The following is a 26,338-nucleotide window of genomic DNA, read 5'->3' on the forward strand; positions in this document are numbered from 1 at the left end:
ATACTAAACCACATGATGTATAAAATGATCCACTTGATGCATGAAAGATGAGATGACACTGAACTTTCTGCTGAAATGATGCATGATCTGAACAGGCAGCTTCTTAAGGTTCTGATGTGTCTGAGAGGAATTGGTAAGATCGACAAATATAATGTCATGGTACGTACAATGTAATATCATTAACTCTGGTATTTTTGAAAAACTTTCCAGAGTGTGCCTACGTGTGCCACAGTGTGCCTATCCAAATGCTCCAAATGTCTACACCAACGTATCAAAATACCTTGACTGGATCAACAGCATTGTCAAACATACAACAAGCTAAAAGTAGAAATCTTAAGCTATGTTCTGCTTCAGCATGCATTTATTGTAGTGTAGATGTATTGTAGTGTCTCAGTTTACTCTTTTAGTGTGACTGAAAAATAAAAAACAATAGTTCAAGCACCACTTAGAATTTCTTTCTGCATAACCTTAACAGAGGATCCAAAGTGATTTCAAGTGTGATGAATATAAGTAACAACAATATGATATTTTATAGTATAATATTATTTATTTCCATTATTACCAAACTATAATAGAGAATAATTCAAAGTAATTATATAGGAAAACAAATAATTTGTATCCTTCTCAAACAGCCAGCATTCACTTGCTACCAGGAATTTAAATTCACACCATTTATATACGAGTTAAAACACAACAGCACTGAAACAGTCTGACTGAAACAAATAGTCTCTGTGGAGATTCTCAGTAAACCAGGTTATGGTTCCTCCAAAAGTATTACTCACTGCCAACTGGACTTGCTTGAGATTCTTGAAGAAGTTTTCATTTGAAAGGCCTCAAAGTAAAAGTGGGGAATGATCAGAAATCTTAACTCTCTAAAGTGATTAAGTCATTAACAACTTTAGGATTGTCAAGATCACATGTGGATCAAGTACTTCTAGTCATATATGTTCTGAAACATCAGCTTGCAACTGGGTCTTGTATTTTAGTATAATTTACATTATTAGCTATGTATTAACGTATTAAATTACCACAAACTAACATCTACAAAATAAGGTCTTACTCTTGATATATAAGATCTCAGAATCATCAACAGTTTCTGAGGGAAATATCTGGCTCTCAAGCTGATAAGTGCTTTAGTATGTTCACTAACTAGTTGCTAACTGTATTTATCTGTTACTGTGATGAACAGGCCACATCAAGTTGGCTTTCTTCAAAATTCTGTACAATTACAATTCTGTTGTTTTTCACTCAAACAATAGTCAAAGTATTACTGTAGTACATTGGTATCTTAACTGTGACTCTGCATTTTTACTGTGGTTTATCTTTTTTTCATGAAATTCAATATGTGATATATTCGTTGCTGATAACTGGTCACAGCTCCTGGATGTTGAGAAACTAGATACTAAATACGCTGACGCAGAGATAATATATGTTGCAAATTTGTGGTTAAAGTCAAGATGAAGTTGATGATAATCGCACTTTGCATTAAAGCAAACAGCTCTATAAAAACGTCTATTTCACCATCACAAGAAGACACGTTAACTGACTTGTCTGCACCATGAAGGCTCTGCACAAACTTCTGCTTCTTTTTGTTCTGACATGTCACGGACAAAATGGTATGATGCAAAAAATAACAGATATGTTCTTGTTAAGCCATTTAATGGGAATAAATTTTTATTTATTTTGCTAATTTCTGCAGGACATGGGAGTGAAATCATTAATGGGGAAAAAGTCCCAGAGGACTCGATGCTGTATATGGTCTCAGTGCAGAACGACCATGGTCATGTTTGTGGAGGATTTCTCATCAGTAAAGACTTTGTGCTCACTGCAGCGCACTGTGACGACAAGTGAGTTATCTTTTGATCAAAGTAATTATAAATAAAATCTATATGTTAATAAAACTTTTGTGGAAAGTAACTAAGTGTTGTGTATTTCCATTTTGTGCAACAATAACTCTGCCAGAGTTTAGAGGTACTGTTCCTACTACTCCACTACATTTATTTAACAGCTTTTGCACATGCTAAATTTTTATATTTTACAATATCTACTTCTACTTTTGAGTATTTATCTGCAAATACTTTTTACTTAAGTTTCTTTACTTCAGTCTTGTGTTAAGGGAACAGGTTTAGAAAATATAATGCCAAATCCTAACCACTGTATGTCCCATTCAGAAACCCTACAAGTGTTGTTCTCGGCACCCACAATCTCAAAGAGGCTGAAAAAACAGCTATTAAACAGAAGTACAAACACGAGGCTTATCAGCAATTTTCAAAAGGTGATGACATCATGCTCCTCAAAGTAAGTATACTGTATATTCTATGGTAGTGTACTGTTTTTGTTCAGCAGCACTGTCACCTAACTACAGATGAACATACACACATAAAAATTTGCAGATATTCCAACAGAAAAGAATCACACTATGAAATTATAAATTTAAAAAAATCTTTATTTGTGTCTCCAGTTGTCTATAAAAGTTGAGCTGAACAACAGAGTGCAAACAGTTAAACTTCCAGAATCTGGTATAAACTTAAAAGAAAACCAACAGTGCCTCGTAGCTGGATGGGGTAAAACTCATGATGGAGCTCTTAGCATTGAGAATGAGCTGAGAATGGTGGATGTGTCGGTCATTAACAAGGAATTCTGTAAGACGATGTGGAAGGATCTTCCTCCCAAAGTCATCTGTGCAGGTGGAAATGGTACAAAAAAAGGAGTCTGTGAGGTTTGTTTTTGTCATTCATTCAAATTGTCAACCAATTCTTAGTCTAGTAATGATATAAGACTTTTAAATTAAAATAATGAATAAACAAAATGATATTTCTGTCTCACAGGGGGATTCTGGTGGTCCTCTAGTGTGCAACGAGACAGCTGTTGGTGTTGTGTCTTTCGGCCAAAAAGAGTGTAACTATGCAGAAGCGCCCAATGTCTACACTGATGTATCAAAATACCTTGACTGGATCTATGACATTACCAAACCCCAAAAACATTATGAGTAAAAACCTTGCATTATGTTTTCTTTCATCATGCTTTCAATGGAGACTGTTCTGCCAGTGTAACAAAAAAGCAAGAGTAAATCTTTTTTTTTTTGTTTCTACATCAATTTTTAAGACTCAATAAACTTATAACACATTTTAACCAGGACAGACACAAATAAATAAGAATTCACTAATGTTGTCATTAACATGGTGCATGATAGAAGCAACACTTATTGGACACAACTGTCAACTTAAACTCAATGATGAGCTAATTTTTTTTTTGGTGGTCATAGGTCAAAGGTCACACTTACTTCAGTCATCCAGTTCTTGCAGCCTATTCTTGTGAACATGATATGTGAGGAGCTCTTGGAGGGACTTCCTTTAAATATGGTACAAGTATCCAGTTGATTGATTTAATTAGATTTTGATAGTCAAAGGTCAACGGTCAAGTTCACTTGGACCTCATGTATATCCCATTCTGGTCAGTGCTATGTCTGCTGGAAGGATTCTCATTACATTTGGCTCAAATATCGAAAAAAAATTTCTGTAACAAACTTCTCAGGACCACCCATGAGATTAAGGTAGTAGTTTGTTTTCTCTTGAGCAAGGGAGCATGTATACATCAGCACAGAACTGACAGAAACATACTCAAAGAATCTAACACATACAGTACAGTTCTTTTTTTTTTGGATTTCTGATGGGAGGGAGATGTTTTTCTATTTGTAAGACATAACAATGGCAGTTGTGACATTGCAATTGGTTCTCGTCTCGAGGTGAATTCCATGCCGGAGCACCCTTTCTGACTTCCTAAAATAAAGACTCACAAGGGCATATGCAAGTTTCACTAGGGTTACTTTTCTAGTCTCATGTAGACTTTGCTGCCATTTACATGTCGTCATCTACCAGACGCTTTTATCCAAAGCAACTTACAAAGTACAAGGCAAAGGTGGGGTAATCTAAAGGAGGTCTTGCCTAAGGACCCCTACCGGAGGTAAATAACTATATTCAATTCAATTCAATTTTATTTGTATAGCGCTTTTTACAATTGACATTGTCACAAAGCAGCTTTAGACAACCAAAGAAACTATGGAAGTTTAGATGAACAGCAAATGTGTATGAGTCATAATAATCAGATTGTCCCTGATGAGCAAGCCAAGGGCGACAGTGGCAAGGACACACTCCCTGGGAAGGTAACAGGAAGAAACCTTGAGAGGAACCAGACTCAACAGGGAACCCATGCTCATATGGGTGATTACATGCTATGTGTTAGGCAGCAGGCAGTTCAGTATAACAATTAATGTCTTCAAGTTCATGTGGAGTCCAGTTAGTTATTGCAGGCTCTGTTAGACTTGTTCCAGTCCTGGACTATTGAGCGTTGAGTCAAGACCTCAGAGAAACAGCTTCTGACGTCCGACGAGGCCAGGAACGACTTCATGGTAACGTGTAACCAACCCCAGTCACCCACGCATCGCATAGGGGCCATATGGTAGATCCAAGCGACGAGATCTCCGACCAGAAGTTGGGCACCAGGACGAGTCAGACAGGTCCCAAAGGCAAAGGGTGGAAAAACGTGTAGCTCGACAGAGAGACAGGAAGAGGGAAAGAGAGAGAAGAGGAGAGATAACAGTTAGAATAACTATATGACCATGGTGGCTTAAAGAAGGGTTAATGAAAAAAGGCACAGCAACATTATTATAATCATATAATGACTTTGATTAAAGCTGCAGTATGTAACCTTTGCTAAAGTTATAATCTTATTTTTAATGTGGAGTTCTACTATCAAAGGCTGCTGACAAGACAGCAACAGCTTCTATGTAAAGCAAGTTTCCTATATCTGAATTTCTCCTGGGTGTTAATGCTCTCCTGCACGTAATAACTATAATGTGACTGTGGAGTATTGATGTTTGACTCTGAATCTCAAAACTGTGGTTTCTGTGGTTCATTTCATTTGCTCATGAAATTCATAGAAATCACTCAGTGGGATGTTTATTTCAACACTGAAGAATCTTCTTCACTAGTTTTAATGCAACCAACGCTCACTTGATAAGGATGAGTTGTATCTGAGAAGCTTTGAGAAGTTACCAAAGAAACAAATTAAAGTGATGCTAATGTATTTTTTACCATGTGTTGCTATTAAAAAAGGAAAGAAGAAAATGAATGATTAGAATGAAACAGATGCTGAATCATACAACAAGTAGAAATGTAAATTTAAAAACATCAGAAATAGATAAATGTGACAGTGTAAAGTCATTAAATAATGATCACATACCTGTGAGCCAGGCTGCTGAGAAAGCAAAACCACAAGCAAAGATACACTAATCAAACAAATTATCACAACTTTAACCATTTATGTGACATCTTTCTGGCTGCAGACTTCAAAAGAAAATATATGCAAAATTGATTTGACAGCACCAGGAAAACATCTGTTAATAATTTATTGATAATGACAATATTACCAAATGCAAACCTGCTAATCTGCCTGGAAGAATCAGACTAGAAGATACAGTTAGAGAATATATAAAAACAAATGAAATTAGATAAATTATCAAACAAGGGAAAAAAGTCCAAACAGGTGTGTGTTTGAATTTGCATTTACATTTAGTCATTTAGCAGACGCTTTTATCCAAAGCGACTTACAAGTGAGGAACAAGGCAAGCAAACAAAATCTAAGTCGAGAAGAAACATCAAAGCAGAGTGCTATTGAAAAAGTGTTTCTGTTTAAAGAGATGGGAGAACGAAAGGGTAGAAAAGTTTTTTTTTTGTTTGTTTTTTTTTTAAGTGCAAAGGAAGATGCGGAAGAGTTCTGTTTTCAGCAGTTTTTTAAAGATTGCAAGTGAGGTGGCTGAGCGTACAGAGACAGGCAGCTCATTCCACCATAGTGGGATCACTGAGCTGAACAGTTTTCCTTGGTATCGACTGTGTGGTGCTGGTACCACACGATGACGTTCCCTGGTTGAGCGCAGTGGACGGGACGGGATGTAGACCTGAATGATTGAATTGAGATAAGATGGAGCTGTGGAGTTAACCACTCTGTAGGCAAGAAACAGAGCTTTGAACTTGATCCTTGCAGCCACATGAAGCCAGTACAAAGATCTGAAGAGCGGTGTGACATGAGACCTTTTTGGTTAATTAAAAATGAGGTGTGCTGCTGCATTTTGGATCATCTGGAGGGGTTTGGTCGTGGATGCCGGTAAACCGATCAGTAGTGCATTGCAGTAATCCAGGCGAGATAAGATCAACGCCTGTACAATGAGTTGGGTTGTGTACTCCGTCAGATAGGGTCTGATCTTAAATCCAACAAACAAAGGGGGCAACCAGCCCCAACAGTAAACTGGCAGCCGGATCAAATAAGAAACAGGTAAGCTGTCAAAAACAGGTGAGTGGATGGATTCCTGAGAAAGGCTTAAGGCCTCAGTTAATCGTGGGCAGGGAACTTGTGACTGGGGTACAAGGGAGACCTCTAATGGAGCATTCACACATAGAAATACACAAGCATGGGTCATCGATAGCCACCCATTCACTGTAAATAACAAGTCAAGTCAGACAGATTTATCAAGTGTCCAGGTACCAGAAAGGGGAAAGTAGAGAAACTTAGGCTTAACTTTTTGCAAAGCCAGGCAAGAGTTGACGGATACATCAGACATCAACATCAACAACATGCTCAGCACAATTACACATTCAGTAAGTTCTGCTGAGAATGTTATTTACATGACATTTACAGAACTATAGATTTTGCCAGAGTTTAGCTATTATCACAAACTGCAACATACTGTACTGTAATTTTGTATGATTATTATCATTATTATACCAATTCTGTGAACAACAAAACCACAAGTAACAAGATATTCCTACAGATAATAGAAGTAACCATCTTGCAACACAGAGAGGCTGGCTCAAATACTAAATACATACTAAACCACATGATGTATAAAATGATCCACTTGATGCATGAAAGATGAGATGACACTGAACTTTCTGCCGAAATGATGCATGATCTGAACAGACAGCTTCTTCAGGTTCTGATATGTCTGAGAGGAATTGGTAAGATCGACAAATATAATGTCATGGTACGTACAATGTAATATCATTAACTCTGGTATTTTTGAAAAACTTTCCAGAGTTTGTTGTTGGAATCATTAATGGGGGAAAAGTCCCAGAGAACTTGATGCTGTATATGGTCTCAGTGCAGGACGACTATGGTCATGTTTGTGGAGGAATTCTCATCAGTGAAGACTTTGTGCTCACTGCAGCGCAAAGTGACGGGGTGTGAGTTACCTTTTGACCAAATCATTATAAATCAATATGAACGCTATTATGTAAATAAAATGTTAAATTTTCTGTTGTTGCATTTGTGAAAAGTAACTAAACACACGTGCAATGGAAATTAAAATAGTGTAAAAAGGCACTTTTGCTTTATTTGTATATTTCCATTTTGTGCAACAATAATTCTGCCACAGTTCAGAGGTACTGTTCCTACTACTCCACTACATTTATTTAACAGCTTTCACACATGCAGACTGTTAATGCGAACAACTTATCTTTTTATGACTCACTTTATTTTGTGATTTTCTTAAATGTTTCATAGTGGACAACTTCTACTGTTGTTCTACTGTGTGTTCGAAAACACATTTTACAATATCTACTTAAAAATTCAACATGGGTAAAGAATGTGTGTAGTAATACTTCTACTTATATTGTATTGTATTGTATGTATTTTTGTGCATATACTTGAACTTTTACTTAAGTTTACTGTTTCTTTTCTTCCGTCTCGTGTTAAGGGAACAGTTTTAGGAAATATAATACCAAATCCTAACCACCGTTTGTCCCTTTCAGAAAACTTAAAAGTGTTGTTCTCGGCACCCACAATCTCAAAGAGGGTGTAAAAACAGCTATTAAAAAGAAGTACAAACCTGAGGCTTATGAGAGTTTTGATAAAGGTCATGACATCATGCTCCTCAAAGTAAGTATACTGTACATTCTATGGTAGTGTACTGTTTTTGTTCAGCAGCACTGTCAACTAACTACAGATGAAAATACACACATAAACATTTACAGATATTCCAACATCAGCATTTTAGCAATGATGATGAGTAGAAGAATCACAATATGAAATTATATATTTTAAAAGTTGACTGTTTTCTATAAAAGTTAAACTAGACAAACAGTTAGACTTTTTACATTTAAGGCTAGGCTTAAAACATTCCTGTCTTATAAAGCATATACTTAGAAATGGTGATCCCAGGTGACTCTAAACTATCTCTTCCTATAGGTTAGTCTGCTCTGAAACCTCTACTGATGCACTGAGGTCTTCCTCTCTTCTCTCCTCTCATATATCCATTCAAATGCCACCATTGCATATCATTACCTATTTTCTATATAATGCATTATACAATCATACTTTGTAAGGTCTTAAACCTTTCACTGTAAAGTGCCTTGAGATGACTTCTGTTGTGATTTGGTGAGAATTGAATTGAATAGAAGCCTAACCTACTGACGTGAGCTAAACATGTGCAAGACATATATAAAAATGTCAAAAAAAAAATACTGTTCCAGAAATTGTTTGTAGACCTGAAGTCTAACACATGCAAAGAAGTATGTTATGAAATTAGGCATTACCAATCTTAAACGTTTACTTTCTGTGTATCTCTAGTTGTCTAGAAAGGTTCCACTGAACAACAGAGTCCAAACAATTCGACTTCCAGAATCTGGGATGAACATTAAAGAAAACCAACGATGTTATGTAGCTGGATGGGGTAAAACTTCAACTCAGGGTCTCGGTGTGAATGAGCTGAGAATGGTGGATGTGTCGGTCATTAACCTGGACATCTGTAAAGCGCAATGGTATGATCTTCCTGCTAATGTCATCTGTGCTGGTGGATATGGTACAAACAAAGGATTCTGTCAGGTGGGTTTATGTTTTTTTTTTTTTTTTGTCCATTCAGAGAAGTGATATAAGACTTTTTAATAAAATAACTAATAAAAAATGATGTTTCTGTCTCACAGGGGGATTCTGGCGGTCCTCTGGTGTGCAATGGGATAGCTGTTGGTATTGTGTCTTTCAACAGAAACTTCATGTGCACCTACCCAGATGTCCCAAACGGCTACACCGACGTATCAAAATATCTTTGCTGGATCAACAGCAAAAAGGTTGTTTAATGATTTTCTGTGACAACTTCTTCCAAAGGTAATCATTTTTATGTTAATAAAACAAGGCAGCAGAATGTGCACAGAACATCTTCGTGTACATGCAAGTTTGATGTCACTTATGATTACGTTGGATAATTGTTTCTAATTTTCTACTAAAACTATTTTCCTAACTTTGTTGAACCCTTTGCCGGAGGTAAATAGTAAACAAACTCCACAAATATAGCATGTTTCTACTTTATTAAATAAAGAGACTGACCCAACAACAGCCGTTCTTTTTCCTTCATACTTATCAAAGACAAAACAAACAGTAATATAAACTAATAAAATATAAAACCAAAAATAGGAAGTGTTGACTTCTTTAAAGTAACACACCTAAATCATCACTGCAGTGAATGTGTTTCAGGAGTTGTACAATACATTCCCCTCCAAAAGTATTGGAACAGTGAGACCAGTTCCTCTTTCACTTTTGCTATAGACTAAAAACATACGGGTAAGATCAATATTTCAATATTTCAACTTCGAAGATAGAAAGTTTAGTTTGAACCCATCTATTTTTCATGTGAGCAAAAGTATTGGAACATATTACTGATAGATGTATCTTGTTGCCCTGACGTGTCCTATTATATTAAGTATTAAAACAACAAATGGCACTAAGACCTACGCTCAGTTTCAGATTTGGGTTTTGCCTTTCAGACTAGTTAAAAGGTGTAAACAACATGAAACCAGAGAGCTCTATGAGTAGACAAAGTGTGAACATCAACACTCAAATATGAGGTTGGAAACTGTGGTTTCTGTAGCTTATCGAGTTTGTTACATGTGACTTTTGTTAATATGTATTTTATACTTGCATGCTACAGATGCATAACAGTTAAAAAAAAAAAGCATGTCATGTTATGGATTAGTACAAACACAATTATCAGATTTAAACCAATTTAGCATGATACCTATAAAGCCAAAAATCAACTAAAAAGTAAACATAGTACTAAAAAATAAAGAAGACTGAGTGTACAGTCACGGTTTAAGCTCTGTTGGTACTTAGGAGTATGTCAAACTGAAGAATGGCAGGAATAATATTCATCATCATCATCATTTCAACTATATCTATAACATTAGCACTAAAGTTAAAGAACAGCTGGAGGTGCATGGAGTAAAACTTTTAGTAAAAACAGGGGATCATAAATATTTTCTCATCAAAGATCATAAATCAACACACTAGTATTTATCCAGAGAACACATAGATCTCTGTTCTTCTCTGCTGAGTGTTATGTACTTGATGCTGTTTATAATGTACGTTTGATGGAGAATAGGCAAATTTAAAATACTTTCAGTCCCTCACTGCTAAGAAACTCAGCTGAAGGCTGCGGTTGGTTGCATTACAGGAAACCACATTCTTTCTTAACAACATTTGTGATGAAAACTTGATCAAAAACAGGGAAGTGCAATAACTCATAAGACTCTGCAAGATTTAAATCTAAGCAGCAAATTTTGAAAGTATCTAGCCCAAAAAAACACACAAAATAACGTTTTTAAATCACTTTTCTATATTTTAAAATATTTTGAAATATGTACCTTTGCTTAACAAGTGCATGACTTCCTTCACTGCGAAACTATGATTTTGGTGGATGCACATAAACCTCACCTTTTTGTGTGTCTGTTAAGTTTTGTGTGCCTCTTGAAACAACTCTAATGCCTACGAGAATACTGCTGTTTTTCCTCAACAAATTATGAAACTCTGTTTTGAAAATCTATAACTATGTCTTTTGCAACTCAATGGGTAACTTCACAAACACCCAACACTGTGTTAGCAAATTCACTGATGCAACAATTACTGCAAAATGTTCCTCCAGAAATGATAAAAACAACACTGCACAGTGTGCATCTGAATAGAGACCATGGCAATCAGCATCGTACTCCTGCTTGTCTTTGTCCTAAATGGTAAGCTACACCGCCTTCAGGATGAAACCACAAAAGAGGCATTACAGAGAATTATTTATTACATTTACCTCAAATTTAAATTCATTTTATATTTTGTGTTTCAGGAGCTGATGGTTCTCATATAGTTGGAGGACGAGATGCTGCCCCCCACTCGCGCCCCTACATGGCCTCGTTGCAAGTTCGAGGTCAGCATAACTGTGGAGGAGCACTGGTGAGAGAGGACTTTGTGCTTACAGCGGCACATTGTCAGATACCAGTGTAAGAACAATTTTTTGTTTTGAAACCATTTAAAGGCTGATGTACTGTAAACTTCTCTTGACACAGTTTATTTCTGTACTTTAGTAAAATGAATGAAAACCAATAATCTGAAAATAGGAAATTGATCTAAAAACCTGCGTCATGTTTAGAAACTGTCAGCATGTGTACACGGTCTAAGACTGATGTGGAAAATGATTTCTGTCAACAGATACAATTAGCAGCTTTGACTTTGTCACATCTAATGTTCAGTCACCTTCCTCTGTAATTTCTAGACCTTATAGAGTTGTTCTTGGAGCTGATTCCCTATCAGTTAACGAGCCTACAAACCAGGAATTCACTTCTGTCAAATCATTTCCACACCCAAACTACGATGGACATGCAAATGACATCATGCTCCTAAAGGTGAGAAAGAATTGTAGAATATCTCTAGTTTGCAAAAAACAAACTAAACATAAAATCTCTCCTCGTCTCAGCTCAACCGCAGAGCCGAGCTGAATGAAGCAGTGCAGCTGATCTCTATGAAAGCAGGCAGGCTGAGGACAAGGAGCCTGTGCATCACGGTCGGCTGGGGGGACATAGGGGACAACAACACCTTACCAAGCACACTCCAAGAAGTCAACGTAACCACTCTACCACAGCAGACGTGTCGTAGGAGATGGGGATTAGTACCCATCACCACCTCCATGGTTTGTGGTGTTGGGGCAAGAGTCTTTCAAGGTTTCTGCTCGGTGAGAAACTCCACTAGCTGGACAGCATCCTCTATATGGTATTTTAAATGAAGTACACCTACTGTTAACTGAACTGCATAAACTTTCTTTAAGGGGGATTCGGGTGGTCCGTTGGTGTGTGATGGAGCTGCAGCCGGCGTTGTCTCCTTCTCTGGCCGGCGATGTGGAGACCCCAAGACCCCCGATGTGTACACACGTACGTCGTCCTTCACAGAATGGATTACAACTGTGTTAAGCAACAATTAGGAAAATTATAATAAAAGGCTACATGCTTGATTGGGTTATATTTGTCATAACAAGGATCTTAAAAATGTGGAAACATGCTGCTACTGTATGCTTTTTAATAGCTGTGGTGAATAAGATGAGGTGACAAATAATTTTCGTTGAGCTGGGCTGGCTGTCTCCTTTTTTGTCACATATCTGAAATGGTTTCATGCTGTCTGTACTGTTTCAAATGTACATTTTGGTCAAACAAAACATTTCAGGTAAATTCCCATGTCCCCTTTTTTGCCGTAATATATACATCAGACAGCGACATCAGGTTAACATAATGTATAAAAGCACAATTTCCTTCATTTCTAAATGTCTTGTTGGTGTTTGTATATTTGGGTAGCTTGATTCTTGTAAAGTAAATTACTGCTCATTTAATAAATGCAGTGTGTCTAATTGGGTGTGAATTACATTTTGTAACTTGTGAGATATTGTGTAATATTTGCTAACATAATTAGTAACTTCAAGTAATATAGATTAAAGTTAACAGTGGGTAGTGATAGTATATTGTCAGGTCTGTCATACATTTCTTAGGTAGGCATTGGGACAAAGTGTGAAAGCTTCACTTTGAAACATAAGTGAAGGCAGGAGTCCAACTCATATCGATATGTATTCGCCAAAATAAACATAATTAAGAGGGAGCCAGACATTTCACAAAATGAACAAATACAGTTTTTAAAATATATTTTAAAGACCAGATGCTCTTTGTAAGACATCATCTCATTTTCGTATTATATATTTAATTTTCTGAAATACTGTCAAATCTCTTTAGGCCACCACTTATAATTACATATATCGTCTATGTTATGCCAGCTGCACTCTCTGTGCAGCCTTTACTGTTACTTCACGCATCTTCAATACCGTAATTACGCTAATTCGTCAAATATAAATAAAGTGAAACGCCACCAAAAGCCTGCTGTCGTATCACTATCATTCAAACATCATTTCCCAGTATCCATTGCGCTCGTGTTCGTGTCGTTCTCTACGGTCTTAGCCACCAAAGGCTCTCTGGGAGCTGGAGTCCTATCCCTACAAACTCCCTATTTGTGCTTATATCCACTGTAGTTGTGCTCCTATAACTTAAACAAACAAGATTCTTCTCATCTATCAAATCTTCTATTACTTTATGTTATTGTCAGGTTTGTCACACAACACTCTCCATTTCCAGCCCTTCAATCCCATGAAGCCTAGTTAACACTAACCTCTTATAAAGGTTATAAAAGTTTATGACTACCACACTCTTCTTTCCCATCTACACCCATACCACAACATACTCCATATCAGATCCATTCCCAAAACTCTACACAGACCCCCCTTTTCACAAGTGTTATGGACCCTCCACCTACTCCATCCTTTCTGTCACACTTGACAGTGACGTATCCACCAACAACAAAATCAACAACAATGCAACATCATGCGGATTTATTTAAGATTCAATAATACATATAATATCTGCCGTTTCATTTTTGTCAAAAATAAACTTCTTAAACTCAAGATCGTTTGCAATCAAACTCCTTGCATACACATTTGTTCTTTCATTTTAACTTACTGAATCTCCACCTCACTTCTCATCGCTTCACAGCCCCAATATGCTGCACTACTCCACATCCACAGTTGAAGCACTTGGATTTGGTTCCAACTTCACATTTACCATACTCATGTTCATTCCCACATCTCGTGCACCTCCTTTACGTTTACACACCTTTGCTGTATGCCTAAACTCTTTACAGGTAAAACCTCAGTGGCTTCTGCACATACTCTCTCATGTTGTACTTCATAAATCCAAAAAACTGTTCCTTTGGTAGTTCCTCCTCCTCAAATTCAATTATGACCGATTCGGTTTCCCTCTTCTCAATTCCTCTTGTGAACCTCTGTCCACCTTTAACGCCTCTGTTCCTCACTCTAAGATTGCCAATCAAATCTTTCATGCTAACATTAAGGGGAACTCTAATAATCACACCCTTTCTGCCAACATATCTTCTTTCACCCATTTTCACCATTCTCACAACCTTAACTTTCCCAACAGAATCCAACTTCGTTGCCTTCCCCTTCACTCCTGTACCTTTCCCCTTCGCTGAACTTCATACTATTGAGGTGTTTAGCCCTGGACTTAAGTTCCCCATTGTAGCTGGTACTTAGTAGGAATGAGAATATCATCGGCCACCACTACCCCGACTACTTCTTCGTCTTCTACCCCTCTCTGCTTTTCTGAATTTCAAATATCGGGCTCCTCCTGACTAAAATGTGATGCTTGATCGACATCGAGATAAGGACCATCAATGACCTAGCTAGCCCACTCCAGCATCATCCTTGACTACATGTACAGTTTTATATTGTATGGATTGTATGGTTCCACTACTATGCACTACAGTGAAGAAGAAGACTGTAAACTAGCAAACATAGAAATGAACAATGCTGGGTTTATGGTTTTATGAGGAAGACAGTGAAAAACCCTAAAGGCACGAGAAGAACATGCAAACTTGATAGGAAAATTCTTGAAATAAACCTCTCAGGACCACCATGCTGTCTGACTCCTCAATATAAGAATTCAGGTGAACTATCTCACAAGGATAAGGTCATGCTCACAAGAGTCACTTCAAGTTAGGCAGTCTCATAAGAAAAATATAAAAGAATAACCCTCTGTTATATGGAAGACTCCACACAGAAAGGTAAGGTCCCTATGATGACCTGATTCAAACCCAGCTCCTTGTAACTTTGAGGCAACAGAGCTAACTACTACAGTACCGTCTGCATCAAGAACTAACAAACCTGCAATGTATTAAATTACCACAAACTAAAAGCCACAAGATAAGGTCTTACTTTTTATATCTAAGATCTCAGAATCATCGACAGTTCCTGAGGGAAATATCTGGCTCTGAAGCTGATAAGTTCAGTATGTTCACTAACTAGTTTCTAACTGTATTTGTCTGTTGCTGTGATGAACTGGCAACATCTAGTTGGCTTTCTCTGCAAATTAAAGGCTATTTTCTAAATTCTATACAATCACAATTCTGTTGTTTTTCACTCAGTTTTTATTCATTTTCCCTTCTTAATATACTCGAATGATGCTTGTTGCTGCTGTCAAACAAGTATTACTGTAGTGCATTGGCTTCTTAACTGTGACTCTACACTTTTTCTGTGGTTTATCTGATTTATTGTGAAATTCAATATGTGATATATTTGTTGCTGATAACTGGTCACAGCTCCTGGATGTTGAGAAACTAGATACCAAGCAAGCTGACGCAGAGATAATACATGTTGCAAATTTGTCAAGATGAAGTTGATGATAATCACACTTTGCATTAAAGCAAACATCTCTATAAAAAGGTCTATTTCACCGTCACAGGAACTGACTTGTTGCCACCATGCAGGCTCTGGACAAACTTCTGCTCCTTCTTGTTCTGACATGTCACGGAGAAAATGGTACGATGCAAAAAAACATATGTTCTTCTTCAGCTATTTATTGGGAAAATTATCTAATATTGTATTTTGCTCATTTCTGCAGGACATGGGAGTGAAATCATGGGAAAAGTCCCAGAGGACTCGATGCTGTATATGGTCTCAGTACAGAACAACCGGGGTCATATTTGTGGAGGATTTCTCATCAGTGAAGATTTTGTGGTCACTGCAGCGCACTGTGACAGGGGGTGATTTACCTTTTGACCAAATCATTATAAATCAATATAAACGCTATATGTTAATAAAACTTTTCTCTTTGTTGTTGCATTTGTGGAAAGTAACTAAGTATGTGTGCAATGGAAATTAAAATAGTGTAAAAAGGCGCTTTTGTTTTATTTGTGCCTTTCCATTTTGTGCAACAATATCTCTGCCACAGTTCAGAGTTACTGTTACTACTACTCCACTACATTTATTTAACAGCTTTTACACATGCAGATTGTTAATGCAAACTATTTTTCTTTTTATAACTCACTTATTTTGTGATTTTCTTAAATGTTTCATAGTGAACAACTTCTACTGTTGTGTGTTCTAAAACACATTTTACAACATCGACTTAGAAATTCAACTGAGTAAAGAATGTGTGTAGTGGTACTTCTACTTTTGTTGTAGAGTAGTTTTGTATATATACTTTATTGTATAATACTTGCACTTTTACTTTTACTAAGTTTCTTTACTTTTGTCTTGTGACGAGGGAACAGGTTTAGAAAATGTAGTGACAACATCTTAACTTCTGTATGTCCCATTCAGTAAACCTACAAGTGTTGTTCTCGGCACCCACAATCTCAAAGAGGCTGAAAAAACAGCTATTAAACAGAAGTACAAACCTGAGGCTTATGAGAACGCTGGAAAAGGTGATGACATCATGCTCCTTGAAGTAAGTATACTGTATATTATTTGGTAGTGTACTGTTTTTGTTCAGTAGCACTGTCACCTTAATTCAGATGAAAATACACACATGGAAATTTACAGATTCCAACATTAGCATTTCAGCAATGATGAATAATGGAAAGCATGAATAATAAATTATACATTTTAAAAATAGATTTTGTTTGTGTCTTCAGTTGTCTATAAAAGTTGAACTGAACAACAGAGTACAAACAGTTAAACTTCCAGAATCTAGAATAAACATAAAAGAAAACCAACAGTGCCTCGTAGCTGGATGGGGTAAAACTACAACTTATGGTCACGTTGAGAATGAGCTGAGAATGGTGGATGTGTCGGTCGTTGACAAGGAAATATGTAAGACGGAGTGGAAGAATCTTCCTCCCAATGTCATCTGTGCAGGTGGATATGGTACAGAAGCCGGATTCTGTCAGGTTTGTTTTTTGTCTATTCATTGAAATTGTCAACCAATTCTTAGTCTAGTAGTGATATAAGACTTTTAAATTAAAATATAGAATTAACAAAATGATATTTCTGTCTCACAGGGGGATTGTGGTGGCCCTCTGGTGTGCAGCGGGATAGCTGTTGGTATTGTGTCTTTCAACAAGTACATGAATTGCAACTACCCAGATGTCCCAAATGTCTACACTGATGTATCAAAATATGTTCACTGGATCAACAACATTATCCAAAGTCCAAGGCTTAGAGACTCACAATCTTGCAAGTTTTGTGTCAGAAAACTTTTACTGTGATACAGAGGTATTGTTTGTCTGAAATTGAGAATCCTTTGCTGTTAAAACTAATTTAAAAAAGGAAAAGGAAAAACGTATTCCTCCATGTTTAATGATTTTATATCCACAAATATAGCATTTTTCTACCTTATTAAATAAAGAGACTTACCCAACAACAGCCGTTCTTCTCCCTTCATACTTATCAAAGACAAAACAAATAATATAAACTAATAAAATATAAAACTGAAAATAGGAAGTATTGACTCCTTTAAAGTAACAGACCTAAATCATCACTGCAGTGAATGTGTTTCAGGTGTTGTGTTTACACTCCCCTACAAAAGTATTGGAACAGTGGCGCCACTTCTACTTTTGCTGTAGAAACATGTGGATTTTACATCAAAAGATAAAAAGATCAGCATTTTAGTTTTTATTTCCAGGTGTTTACGCCTGGATCTGATACACAACTTAGACGATAGCAGCTTTTATTTGAACCCACCCATTTTTCATGTGAGCAAAAGTATTGGAACATATGAGTAACAGATGTGTCAACATGAAACCAGAGCGCTGTCTATGGGCCGATAAAGTGTGAACATCAACACTAAAATATGAAGTTGGAAACTGTGGTTTCTGCAGCTTATCAAGTTTGTTACATGTGACTTTACTTTACTTCCCAACAACAGAATGAAATCAGTTAGTAAAATGTGAACCTAACCTATGAAACAGATCACAAAAACAAGTATGTCCCCAAATTATAGCAAAATTCATTATATAAAAGAGAAAATAAATAAAAGTACTTTTGTTGAGCCAAATAAAATATCACCAGATTGCTGTCTATCTTACTTTCTTCAACCTTTGAAAATAGGGTTACAATACTTAATATATCTCACAGTCAAGAAACACAGTATCAAAACTTTGTATTCAAATAAAAGAAAACATTAATTGGTATGACCTTCTCAATTTAGCTCAATTTTGAGGGCCCTCACACGTCAGCTGGCGACCAAATAGAAAACAGATAAGCAAAAATAAAAATACCTTACCCCCTGTTGCAGGCCTGGTCGACGCTTGGGAAGGTGGTGGTAAAAAAGCGTTGAAGTCCTTTTACTCTAGCTGCAGAAATCAAAGTTGGAAACTCACATACAGCCAGTGTCAATATCAATGTCCATGTCCATGCAACTCCACACTGTCGGGACTATCCAGCAGCAGTCCCCAGCTTAGCTCACAGCTAACCACGATAGGGGGTTCAGTTCATCAGTGAGGTGAACCATGCCACAAACCACAAGCACGTTGTACATAGTACATTGCAACCAAACTACAATATACACTTTAACAACAATGTGAATTATTTCTATTGACCTAAACACCAAATGAAGAAATAAAGAAGCTGAACACATCTGTAACATTTTTACAAAACAAAAGAACTGGTTATGCATAGCTTCCTAAACTTCCTAAAGTAATGTGATTTAGGTGCCTAAGGTATTATTCTAGGGGCTACACTTGCAAACAAAAGATGCATAACAGTTAAAAGACAAGCACGTCATGTTATGAATGAGTAAAAACACAAATCATCAGATTTAAACCAATTTAGCATGGTACCTATAAAGCCAAAAAATCAACTAAAATGCAAAAATAGTGCTTAAAGAAAAAATAAAAAAGACTGAGTGTAAAGACATGTGTGTGTTTGTGTGTATGTCAAATTGAAAAAATGGCAGCAATAATATTTATCATGTCATCTCAGCATGCTAATATTAGCACTAAAGTTAAAGAACAGCTGGAGTTGACAGAGGTGATGGAAATACCTTTAGGAAAGAGCACGTATAGTAAAACATTTAGTAAAAACTATCACTTGATCTTTACTCATTTAGCAGCAAAAAAAAAAACATGTATGTTAAAGGTTTTAAGAAATATTTTCTCATCAAAGATCATAAATCAACACATTAGTATTTATCCAGGGAACACATAGATCTCTGTTCTTCTCTGCTGAGTGTTATGTACTTGATGCTGTTTATACTGTACGTTTGATGGAGAATAGGCAAATTTAAAAAATATCCTTTCAGTCCCACAACTAAGAAACTCTGCTGAACGCTGAGGTATGTTGCATTACAGGAAGCCACAAGTGCATGACTTCTGTCACTGTGAACACATGATTTTGGTGGACATAAACATCAGCTTTCTAAGTTTTGTGTGCCTCTTGAAACAACAAGGAGGAACCTGAGGTTTTTCCTCAACAAATTATGAAACTCTTGTTTTCCCAGCACTGTGTTAGCAAATTCACTTATGCAACAATTACTGCAAAATGTTCCTCCAGAAATGGTAAAAATAACACTGCACAGTGTGCATCTGAATAGAGACCATGGCAATCAGCATCGTACTCCTGCTTGTCTTTGTCCTAAATGGTAAGCTACACCGCCTTCAGGATGAAACCACAAAAGAGGCATTACAGAGAATTATTTATTACATTTACCTCAAATTTAAATTCATTTTATATTTTGTGTTTCAGGAGCTGATGGTTCTCATATAGTTGGTGGACGAGATGCTGCCCCCCACTCGCACCCCTACATGGCCTCATTGCAAGTTCGAGGTCAGCATAACTGTGGAGGAGCTCTGGTGAGAGAGGACTTTGTGCTTACAGCGGCACATTGTCAGATATCGGTGTAAGAAAAATTTTTTGTTTTGAAACCATTTAAAGGCTGATGTATTGTAAACCTCTCGTGACACAGTTTATTTCTGTACTTTAGTAAAATGAATGAAAACCAATAATCTGAAAATAGGAAATTGATCTAAAAACCTGCGTCATGTTTAGAAACTGTCAGCATGTGTACATGGTCTAAGACTGATGTGGAAAATTATTCCTGTCAACAGATACAATTGACTTTGTCATCTAATGTCACCTTCCATTGTAATTTCTAGACCTTATAGAGTTGTTCTTGGAGCTGATTCCCTGTCAGGTAATGAGCCTACAAAGCAGGAATTCACTTCTGTCAGATCATTTCCACACCCAAACTACGATGGACATGCAAATGACATCATGCTCCTAAAGGTGAGAAAGAATTGTAGAATATCTCTAGTTTGCAAAAAACAAACTAAACATAAAATCTCTCCTTGTCTTAGCTCAACCGCAGAGCCGAGCTGAATGAAGCAGTGCAGCTGATCTCTCTAAAAGCAGGCAGGCTGAGGACAAGGAGCCTGTGCATCACGGTCGGCTGGGGGGACATAGGGGACAACAACACCTTACCAAGCACACTCCAAGAAGTCAACGTAACCACTCTACCACAGCAGACGTGTCGTAGGAGATGGGGATTAGTACCCATCACCACCTCCATGGTTTGTGGTGTTGGGGCAAGAGTCTTTCAAGGTTTCTGTTCGGTGAGAAACTCCACTAGCTGGACAGCATCCTCTATATGGTATTTTAAATGAAGTACACCTACTGTTAACTGAACTGCATAAACTTTCTTTAAGGGGGATTCGGGTGGTCCGTTGGTGTGTGATGGAGCTGCAGCCGGCGTTGTCTATTTCTCTGGCTGGCGATGTGGAGACATCAAAACCCCCGATGTGTACACACGTACGTCGTCCTTCACAGAATGGATTACAACTGTGTTAAGCAACAATTAGGAAAATTATAATAAAAGGCTACATGCTTGATTGGGTTATATTTGTCATAACAAGGACCTTAATAATGTCGAAACATGCTGCTACTGTATGCTTTTTAATAGCTGTGGTGAATAAGATGAGGTGATAAATAATTTTGGTGGTTTCATGCTGTCTGTATTGTTTCAAATGCACATTTTGGTCAAACAAAACATTTCAGGTAAATTCCCATGCCGTAAAATATACATCAGACAGCGACATCAGGTTAACATAATGTATAAAAGCACAATTTCCTTCATGGCTAAATGTCTTGTTGGTGTTTGCATATTTAGGTAGCTTGATTCTTGTAAAGTAAATTACTGCTCATTTAAGAAATGCAGTGTGTCCATTTGAGTGTGAATTACATTTTGTAACTTGTGAGATATTGTGTAACTTTGATAACATAATTAGTAACTTCAAGTAATATAGATTAAAGTTAACAGTGGGTAGTGATAGTATATTGTCAGGTCTGTCATATATTCCTTAGGTAGGTATTGGGACAAAGTGTTAAAGCTTCACTTTGACACATAAGTGAAGGCAGGAGTCCAACTCATATTGATATGTATTTGCCCAAATAAACATAATTAAGAGGGAGCCAGACATTTTACAAAATGAACAAATACAGTTTTTAAAATATATTGTATAGACCAGATGCACTTTGTAAGACATCATCTCACTTTCGTATTATATATTTAATTTTCTGAAATACTGTCAAATCTCTTTAGGCCACCACCTATAATTACATATATCGTCTATGTTATGCCAGCTGAAGTATTCACACTGTGCAGCCTTTACTTTCACGTTGCGCATCTTCAATACCGTAATTACGCTAATTCATCAAATATAAATAAAGTGAAACGCCACCAAAAGCCTGCTGTCGTATCACTATCATTCAAACATCATTTCCCAGTATCCATTGCGCTCGTGTTCGTGTCGTTCTCTACGGTCTTAGCCACCAAAGGCTCTCTGGGAGCTGGAGTCCTATCCCTACAAACTCCCTATTTGTGCTTATATCCACTGTAGTTGTGCTCCTATAACTTAAACAAACAAGATTCTTCTCATCTATCAAATCTTCTATTACTTTATGTTATTGTCAGGTTTGTCACACAACACTCACCATTTCCAGCCCTTCAATCCCATGAAGCCTAGTTAACACTAACCTCTTATAAAGGTTATAAAAGTTTATGACTACCACACTCTTCTTTCCCATCTACACCCATACCACAACATACTCCATATCAGATCCATTCCCAAAACTCTACACAGACCCCCCTTTTCACAAGTGTTATGGACCCACCACCTACTCCATCCTTTCTGTCACACTTAACAGTGACGTATCCACCAACAACAAAATCAACAACATGCAACAACATGCAGATTTATTTAAGATTCAATAATACATATAATATCTGCCGTTTCATTTTTGTCAAAAATAAACTTGTTAAACTCAAGATAGTTTGCAATCAAACTCCTTGCATACACATTTGTTCTTTCATTTTAACTTACTGAATCTCCACCTCACTTCTCATACTCCACATCCACAGTTGAAGCACTTGGGTTTGGTTCCAAATTCACATTTACCATACTCATGTTCATTCCCACATCTCGTGCACCTCCTTTACCTTTACACACCTTTGCTGTATGCCTAAACTCTTTACAGGTAAAACTTCAGTGGCTTCTGCACATACTCTCTCATGTTGTACTTCATAAATCCAAAAAACAGTTCCTTTGGTAGTTCCTCCTCCTCAAATTCAATTATGACCGATTCGGTTTCCCTCTTCTCAATTCCTCTTGTGAACCTCTGTCCACCTTTAACGCCTCTGTTCCTCACTCTAAGATTGCCAATCAAATCTTTCATGCTAACATTAAGGGGAACTCTAATAATCACACCCTTTCTGCCAACATATCTTCTTTCACCCATTTTCACCACTCTCACAACCTTAACTTTCCCAACAGAATCCAACTTCGTTGCCTTCCCCTGTAGCCGGTACTTAGTAGGAATGAGAATATCATCGGCCAATACCCGCATACACCACTACCCCGACTACTTCTTCGTCTTCTACCCCTCTCTGCTTTTCTGAATTTCAAATATTGCGCTCCTCCTGACTAAAATGTGATGCTTGATCGACATCGAGATAAGGACCATCAATGACCTAGCTAGCCCAATCCAGCATCATCCTTGACTACATGTACAGTTTTATATTGTATGGATTGTATGGTTCCACTACTATGCACTACAGTGAAGAAGAAGACTAAACTAGTAAACTAGTAAAGATAGACATGAACAATGCTGGGTTTATGGTTTTATGAGGAAGACAGTGAAAAACCCTAAAGGCACGAGAAGAACATGCAAACTTGATAGGAAAATTCTTGAAATAAACCTCTCAGGACCACCATGCTGTCTGACTCCTCAATATAAGAATTCAGGTGAACTATCTCACAAGGATAAGGTCATGCTCACAAGAGTCACTTCAAGTTAGGCAGTCTCATAAGAAAAATATAAAAGAATAACCCTCTGTTATATGGAAGACTCCACACAGAAAGGTAAGGTCCCTATGATGACCTGATTCAAACCCAGCTCCTTGTAACTTTGAGGCAACAGAGCTAACTACTACAGTACCGTCTGCATCAAGAACTAACAAACCTGCAATGTATTAAATTACCACAAACTAAAAGCCACAAGATAAGGTCTTACTTTTTATATCTAAGATCTCAGAATCATCGACAGTTCCTGAGGGAAATATCTGGCTCTGAAGCTGATAAGTTCAGTATGTTCACTAACTAGTTTCTAACTGTATTTGTCTGTTGCTGTGATGAACTGGCCACATCTAGTTGGCTTTCTCTGCAAATTAAAGGCTATTTTCTAAATTCTATACAATCACAATTCTGTTGTTTTTCACTCAGTTTTTATTCATTTTCCCTTCTTAATATACTCGAATGATGCTTGTTGCTGCTGTCAAACAAGTATTACTGTAGTGCATTGGCTTCTTAACTGTGACTCTACAATTTTTCTGTGGTTTATCTGATTTATTGTGAAATTCAATATGTGATATATTTGTTGCTGATAACTGATCACAGCTCCTGGATGTTGAGAAACTAGATACCAAGCAAGCTGACGCAGAGATAATACATGTTGCAAATTTGTCAAGATGAAGTTGATGATAATCACACTTTGCATTAAAGCAAACATCTCTATAAAAAGGTCTATTTCACCGTCACAGGAACTGACTTGTTGCCACCATGCAGGCTCTGCAAAAACTTCTGCTCCTTCTTGTTCTGACATGTCACGGAGAAAATGGTACGATGCAAAAAAACATATGTTCTTCTTCAGCTATTTATTGGGAAAATTATCTAATATTGTATTTTGCTCATTTCTGCAGGACATGGGAGTGAAATCATGGGAAAAGTCCCAGAGGACTCGATGCTGTATATGGTCTCAGTACAGAACAACCGGGGTCATATTTGTGGAGGATTTCTCATCAGTGAAGACTTTGTGGTTACTGCAGCGCACTGTGACGACAGGTGAGTTACCTTTTGATCAAAGTAATTATAAATCAATATAAACGCTATATGTTAATAAAACTTTTCTCTTTGTTGTTGCATTTGTGGAAAGTAACTAAGTATGTGTGCAATGGAAATTAAAATAGTGTAAAAAGGCGCTTTTGTTTTATTTGTGTATTTCCATTTTGTGCAACAATATCTCTGCCACAGTTCAGAGTTACTGTTACTACTACTCCACTACATTTATTTAACAGCTTTTACACATGCAGATTGTTAATGCAAACTATTTTTCTTTTTATAACTCACTTATTTTGTGATTTTCTTAAAATGTTTCATAGTGAACAACTTCTACTGTTGTGTGTGTTCTAAAACACATTTTACAACATCAACTTAGAAATTCAACTGAGTAAAGAATGTGTGTAGTGGTACTTCTACTTTTGTTGTAGAGTAGTTTTGTATATATACTTTATTGTATAATACTTGCACTTTTACTTTTACTAAGTTTCTTTACTTTTGTCTTGTGACGAGGGAACAGGTTTAGAAAATGTAGTGACAACATCTTAACTTCTGTATGTCCCATTCAGTAAACCTACAAGTGTTGTTCTCGGCACCCACAATCTCAAAGAGGCTGAAAAAACAGCTATTAAACAGAAGTACAAACCCAAGGCTTATGAGGACGTTGGAAAAGGTGATGACATCATGCTCCTTGAAGTAAGTATACTGTATATTATTTGGTAGTGTACTGTTTTTGTTCAGTAGCACTGTCACCTTAATTCAGATGAAAATACACACATGGAAATTTACAGATTCCAACATTAGCATTTCAGCAATGATGATTAATGGAAAGCATGAATAATAAATTATACATTTTAAAAATAGATTTTGTTTGTGTCTTCAGTTGTCTATAAAAGTTGAACTGAACAACAGAGTACAAACAGTTAAACTTCCAGAATCTGGAATAAACATAAAAGAAAACCAACAGTGCCTCGTAGCTGGATGGGGTAAAACTACAACTTATGGTCACGTTGAGAATGAGCTGAGAATGGTGGATGTGTCGGTCGTTGACAAGGAAATATGTAAGACGGAGTGGAAGAATCTTCCTCCCAATGTCATCTGTGCAGGTGGATATGGTACAGAAGCCGGATTCTGTCAGGTTTGTTTTTGTCTATTTGTTGAAATTGTCAACCAATTCTTAGTCTAGAAGTGATAGAAGACTTTTAAATTAAAATAAAGAATTAAACTAAATGATATTTCTGTCTCACAGGGGGATGGTGGTGGCCCTCTAGTGTGCAACGAGACAGCTGTTGGTATTGTGTCTTTCAACAAAAACATGGCGTGCACCTACCCAGATGCCCCAAATGTCTACACTGACGTATCAAAATATATTCACTGGATCAACAACATTATCCAAAGTCCAAGGCTTAGAGACTCACAATCTTGCAAGTTTTGTGTCAGAAAACTTTTACTGTGATACACAGGTATTGTTTGTCTGAAATTGAGAATCCTTTGCTGTTAAAACTAATTTAAAAAAGGAAAAGGAAAAACGTATTCCTCCATGTTTAATGATTTTATATCCACAAATATAGCATTTTTCTACCTTATTAAATAAAGAGACTTACCCAACAACAGCCGTTCTTCTCCCTTCATACTTATCAAAGACAAAACAAATAATATAAACTAATAAAATATAAAACTGAAAATAGGAAGTATTGACTCCTTTAAAGTAACAGGCCTAAATCATCACTGCAGTGAATGTGTTTCAGGTGTTGTGTTTACACTCCCCTACAAAAGTATTGGAACAGTGGCGCCACTTCTACTTTTGCTGTAGAAA

General features: G+C 36.9%; 5 protein-coding genes across 5 annotated transcripts; all 5 read left to right on the forward strand.

Annotated features, from left to right (window-relative positions):
• The first annotated feature begins 1,526 nt into the window (after positions 1 to 1,526).
• LOC113151999 (duodenase-1-like) lies at positions 1,527 to 3,166 on the forward strand. Its single transcript, XM_026344888.1, has 5 exons — positions 1,527 to 1,616; positions 1,700 to 1,847; positions 2,172 to 2,298; positions 2,462 to 2,719; positions 2,829 to 3,166. The coding sequence occupies exons 1-5, from the start codon at positions 1,559 to 1,561 to the stop codon at positions 2,991 to 2,993; spliced, it is 756 nt and encodes a 251-aa protein (XP_026200673.1). The 5' UTR covers positions 1,527 to 1,558; the 3' UTR covers positions 2,994 to 3,166.
• A 3,694-nt stretch (positions 3,167 to 6,860) lies between these two features.
• Positions 6,861 to 10,179, forward strand: LOC113152005 (duodenase-1-like). Its single transcript, XM_026344895.1, has 5 exons — positions 6,861 to 7,013; positions 7,091 to 7,238; positions 7,806 to 7,932; positions 8,623 to 8,877; positions 8,976 to 10,179. The coding sequence occupies exons 1-5, from the start codon at positions 6,956 to 6,958 to the stop codon at positions 9,126 to 9,128; spliced, it is 741 nt and encodes a 246-aa protein (XP_026200680.1). The 5' UTR covers positions 6,861 to 6,955; the 3' UTR covers positions 9,129 to 10,179.
• Positions 10,180 to 10,675: 496 nt separating this feature from the next.
• On the forward strand, positions 10,676 to 17,418 carry LOC113152446 (transmembrane protease serine 9-like). Its single transcript, XM_026345704.1, has 10 exons — positions 10,676 to 11,054; positions 11,159 to 11,312; positions 11,585 to 11,714; positions 11,786 to 12,040; positions 12,134 to 12,283; positions 15,667 to 15,733; positions 15,816 to 15,957; positions 16,517 to 16,643; positions 16,831 to 17,085; positions 17,197 to 17,418. Exons 1-10 carry the CDS (start codon positions 11,012 to 11,014, stop codon positions 17,401 to 17,403), a joined length of 1,530 nt encoding a protein of 509 aa, XP_026201489.1. The 5' UTR covers positions 10,676 to 11,011; the 3' UTR covers positions 17,404 to 17,418.
• Positions 17,419 to 19,629: 2,211 nt separating this feature from the next.
• On the forward strand, positions 19,630 to 21,353 carry LOC113152006 (serine protease 57-like). Its single transcript, XM_026344896.1, has 5 exons — positions 19,630 to 19,775; positions 19,880 to 20,033; positions 20,290 to 20,419; positions 20,491 to 20,745; positions 20,839 to 21,353. The coding sequence occupies exons 1-5, from the start codon at positions 19,733 to 19,735 to the stop codon at positions 20,989 to 20,991; spliced, it is 735 nt and encodes a 244-aa protein (XP_026200681.1). The 5' UTR covers positions 19,630 to 19,732; the 3' UTR covers positions 20,992 to 21,353.
• A 2,858-nt stretch (positions 21,354 to 24,211) lies between these two features.
• Positions 24,212 to 26,309, forward strand: LOC113151998 (granzyme-like protein 1). Its single transcript, XM_026344887.1, has 5 exons — positions 24,212 to 24,304; positions 24,387 to 24,528; positions 25,092 to 25,218; positions 25,406 to 25,660; positions 25,772 to 26,309. The coding sequence occupies exons 1-5, from the start codon at positions 24,247 to 24,249 to the stop codon at positions 25,976 to 25,978; spliced, it is 789 nt and encodes a 262-aa protein (XP_026200672.1). The 5' UTR covers positions 24,212 to 24,246; the 3' UTR covers positions 25,979 to 26,309.
• Positions 26,310 to 26,338: the final 29 nt, after the last annotated feature.

The sequence above is a fragment of the Anabas testudineus genome, chromosome 4 (genome assembly GCF_900324465.2).
Source record: "Anabas testudineus chromosome 4, fAnaTes1.2, whole genome shotgun sequence".
NCBI lineage: Eukaryota > Metazoa > Chordata > Actinopteri > Anabantiformes > Anabantidae > Anabas > Anabas testudineus.

Excerpts from the sequence above, each read along its gene's own strand:
- LOC113151999 (XM_026344888.1), top strand. The coding sequence starts at position 1,559 with ATGAAGGCTCTGCACAAACTTCTGCTTCTTTTTGTTCTGACATGTCAC. Across the intron at positions 1,617-1,699 it reads GACATGTCACGGACAAAATG|GACATGGGAGTGAAATCATT; the intron begins GTATGATGCAAA and ends TAATTTCTGCAG. Across the intron at positions 1,848-2,171 it reads GCAGCGCACTGTGACGACAA|AAACCCTACAAGTGTTGTTC; the intron begins GTGAGTTATCTT and ends TGTCCCATTCAG.
- LOC113152005 (XM_026344895.1), top strand. The coding sequence starts at position 6,956 with ATGATGCATGATCTGAACAGACAGCTTCTTCAGGTTCTGATATGTCTG. Across the intron at positions 7,239-7,805 it reads GCAGCGCAAAGTGACGGGGT|AAAACTTAAAAGTGTTGTTC; the intron begins GTGAGTTACCTT and ends TGTCCCTTTCAG. Across the intron at positions 7,933-8,622 it reads ATGACATCATGCTCCTCAAA|TTGTCTAGAAAGGTTCCACT; the intron begins GTAAGTATACTG and ends GTGTATCTCTAG.
- LOC113152446 (XM_026345704.1), top strand. The coding sequence starts at position 11,012 with ATGGCAATCAGCATCGTACTCCTGCTTGTCTTTGTCCTAAATG. Across the intron at positions 15,958-16,516 it reads GCAGCGCACTGTGACAGGGG|TAAACCTACAAGTGTTGTTC; the intron begins GTGATTTACCTT and ends TGTCCCATTCAG. Across the intron at positions 17,086-17,196 it reads CAGAAGCCGGATTCTGTCAG|GGGGATTGTGGTGGCCCTCT; the intron begins GTTTGTTTTTTG and ends TCTGTCTCACAG.
- LOC113152006 (XM_026344896.1), top strand. The coding sequence starts at position 19,733 with ATGGCAATCAGCATCGTACTCCTGCTTGTCTTTGTCCTAAATG. Across the intron at positions 20,420-20,490 it reads ATGACATCATGCTCCTAAAG|CTCAACCGCAGAGCCGAGCT; the intron begins GTGAGAAAGAAT and ends TCCTTGTCTTAG. Across the intron at positions 20,746-20,838 it reads TCTTTCAAGGTTTCTGTTCG|GGGGATTCGGGTGGTCCGTT; the intron begins GTGAGAAACTCC and ends ACTTTCTTTAAG.
- LOC113151998 (XM_026344887.1), top strand. The coding sequence starts at position 24,247 with ATGCAGGCTCTGCAAAAACTTCTGCTCCTTCTTGTTCTGACATGTCAC. Across the intron at positions 24,529-25,091 it reads GCAGCGCACTGTGACGACAG|TAAACCTACAAGTGTTGTTC; the intron begins GTGAGTTACCTT and ends TGTCCCATTCAG. Across the intron at positions 25,219-25,405 it reads ATGACATCATGCTCCTTGAA|TTGTCTATAAAAGTTGAACT; the intron begins GTAAGTATACTG and ends TTGTGTCTTCAG.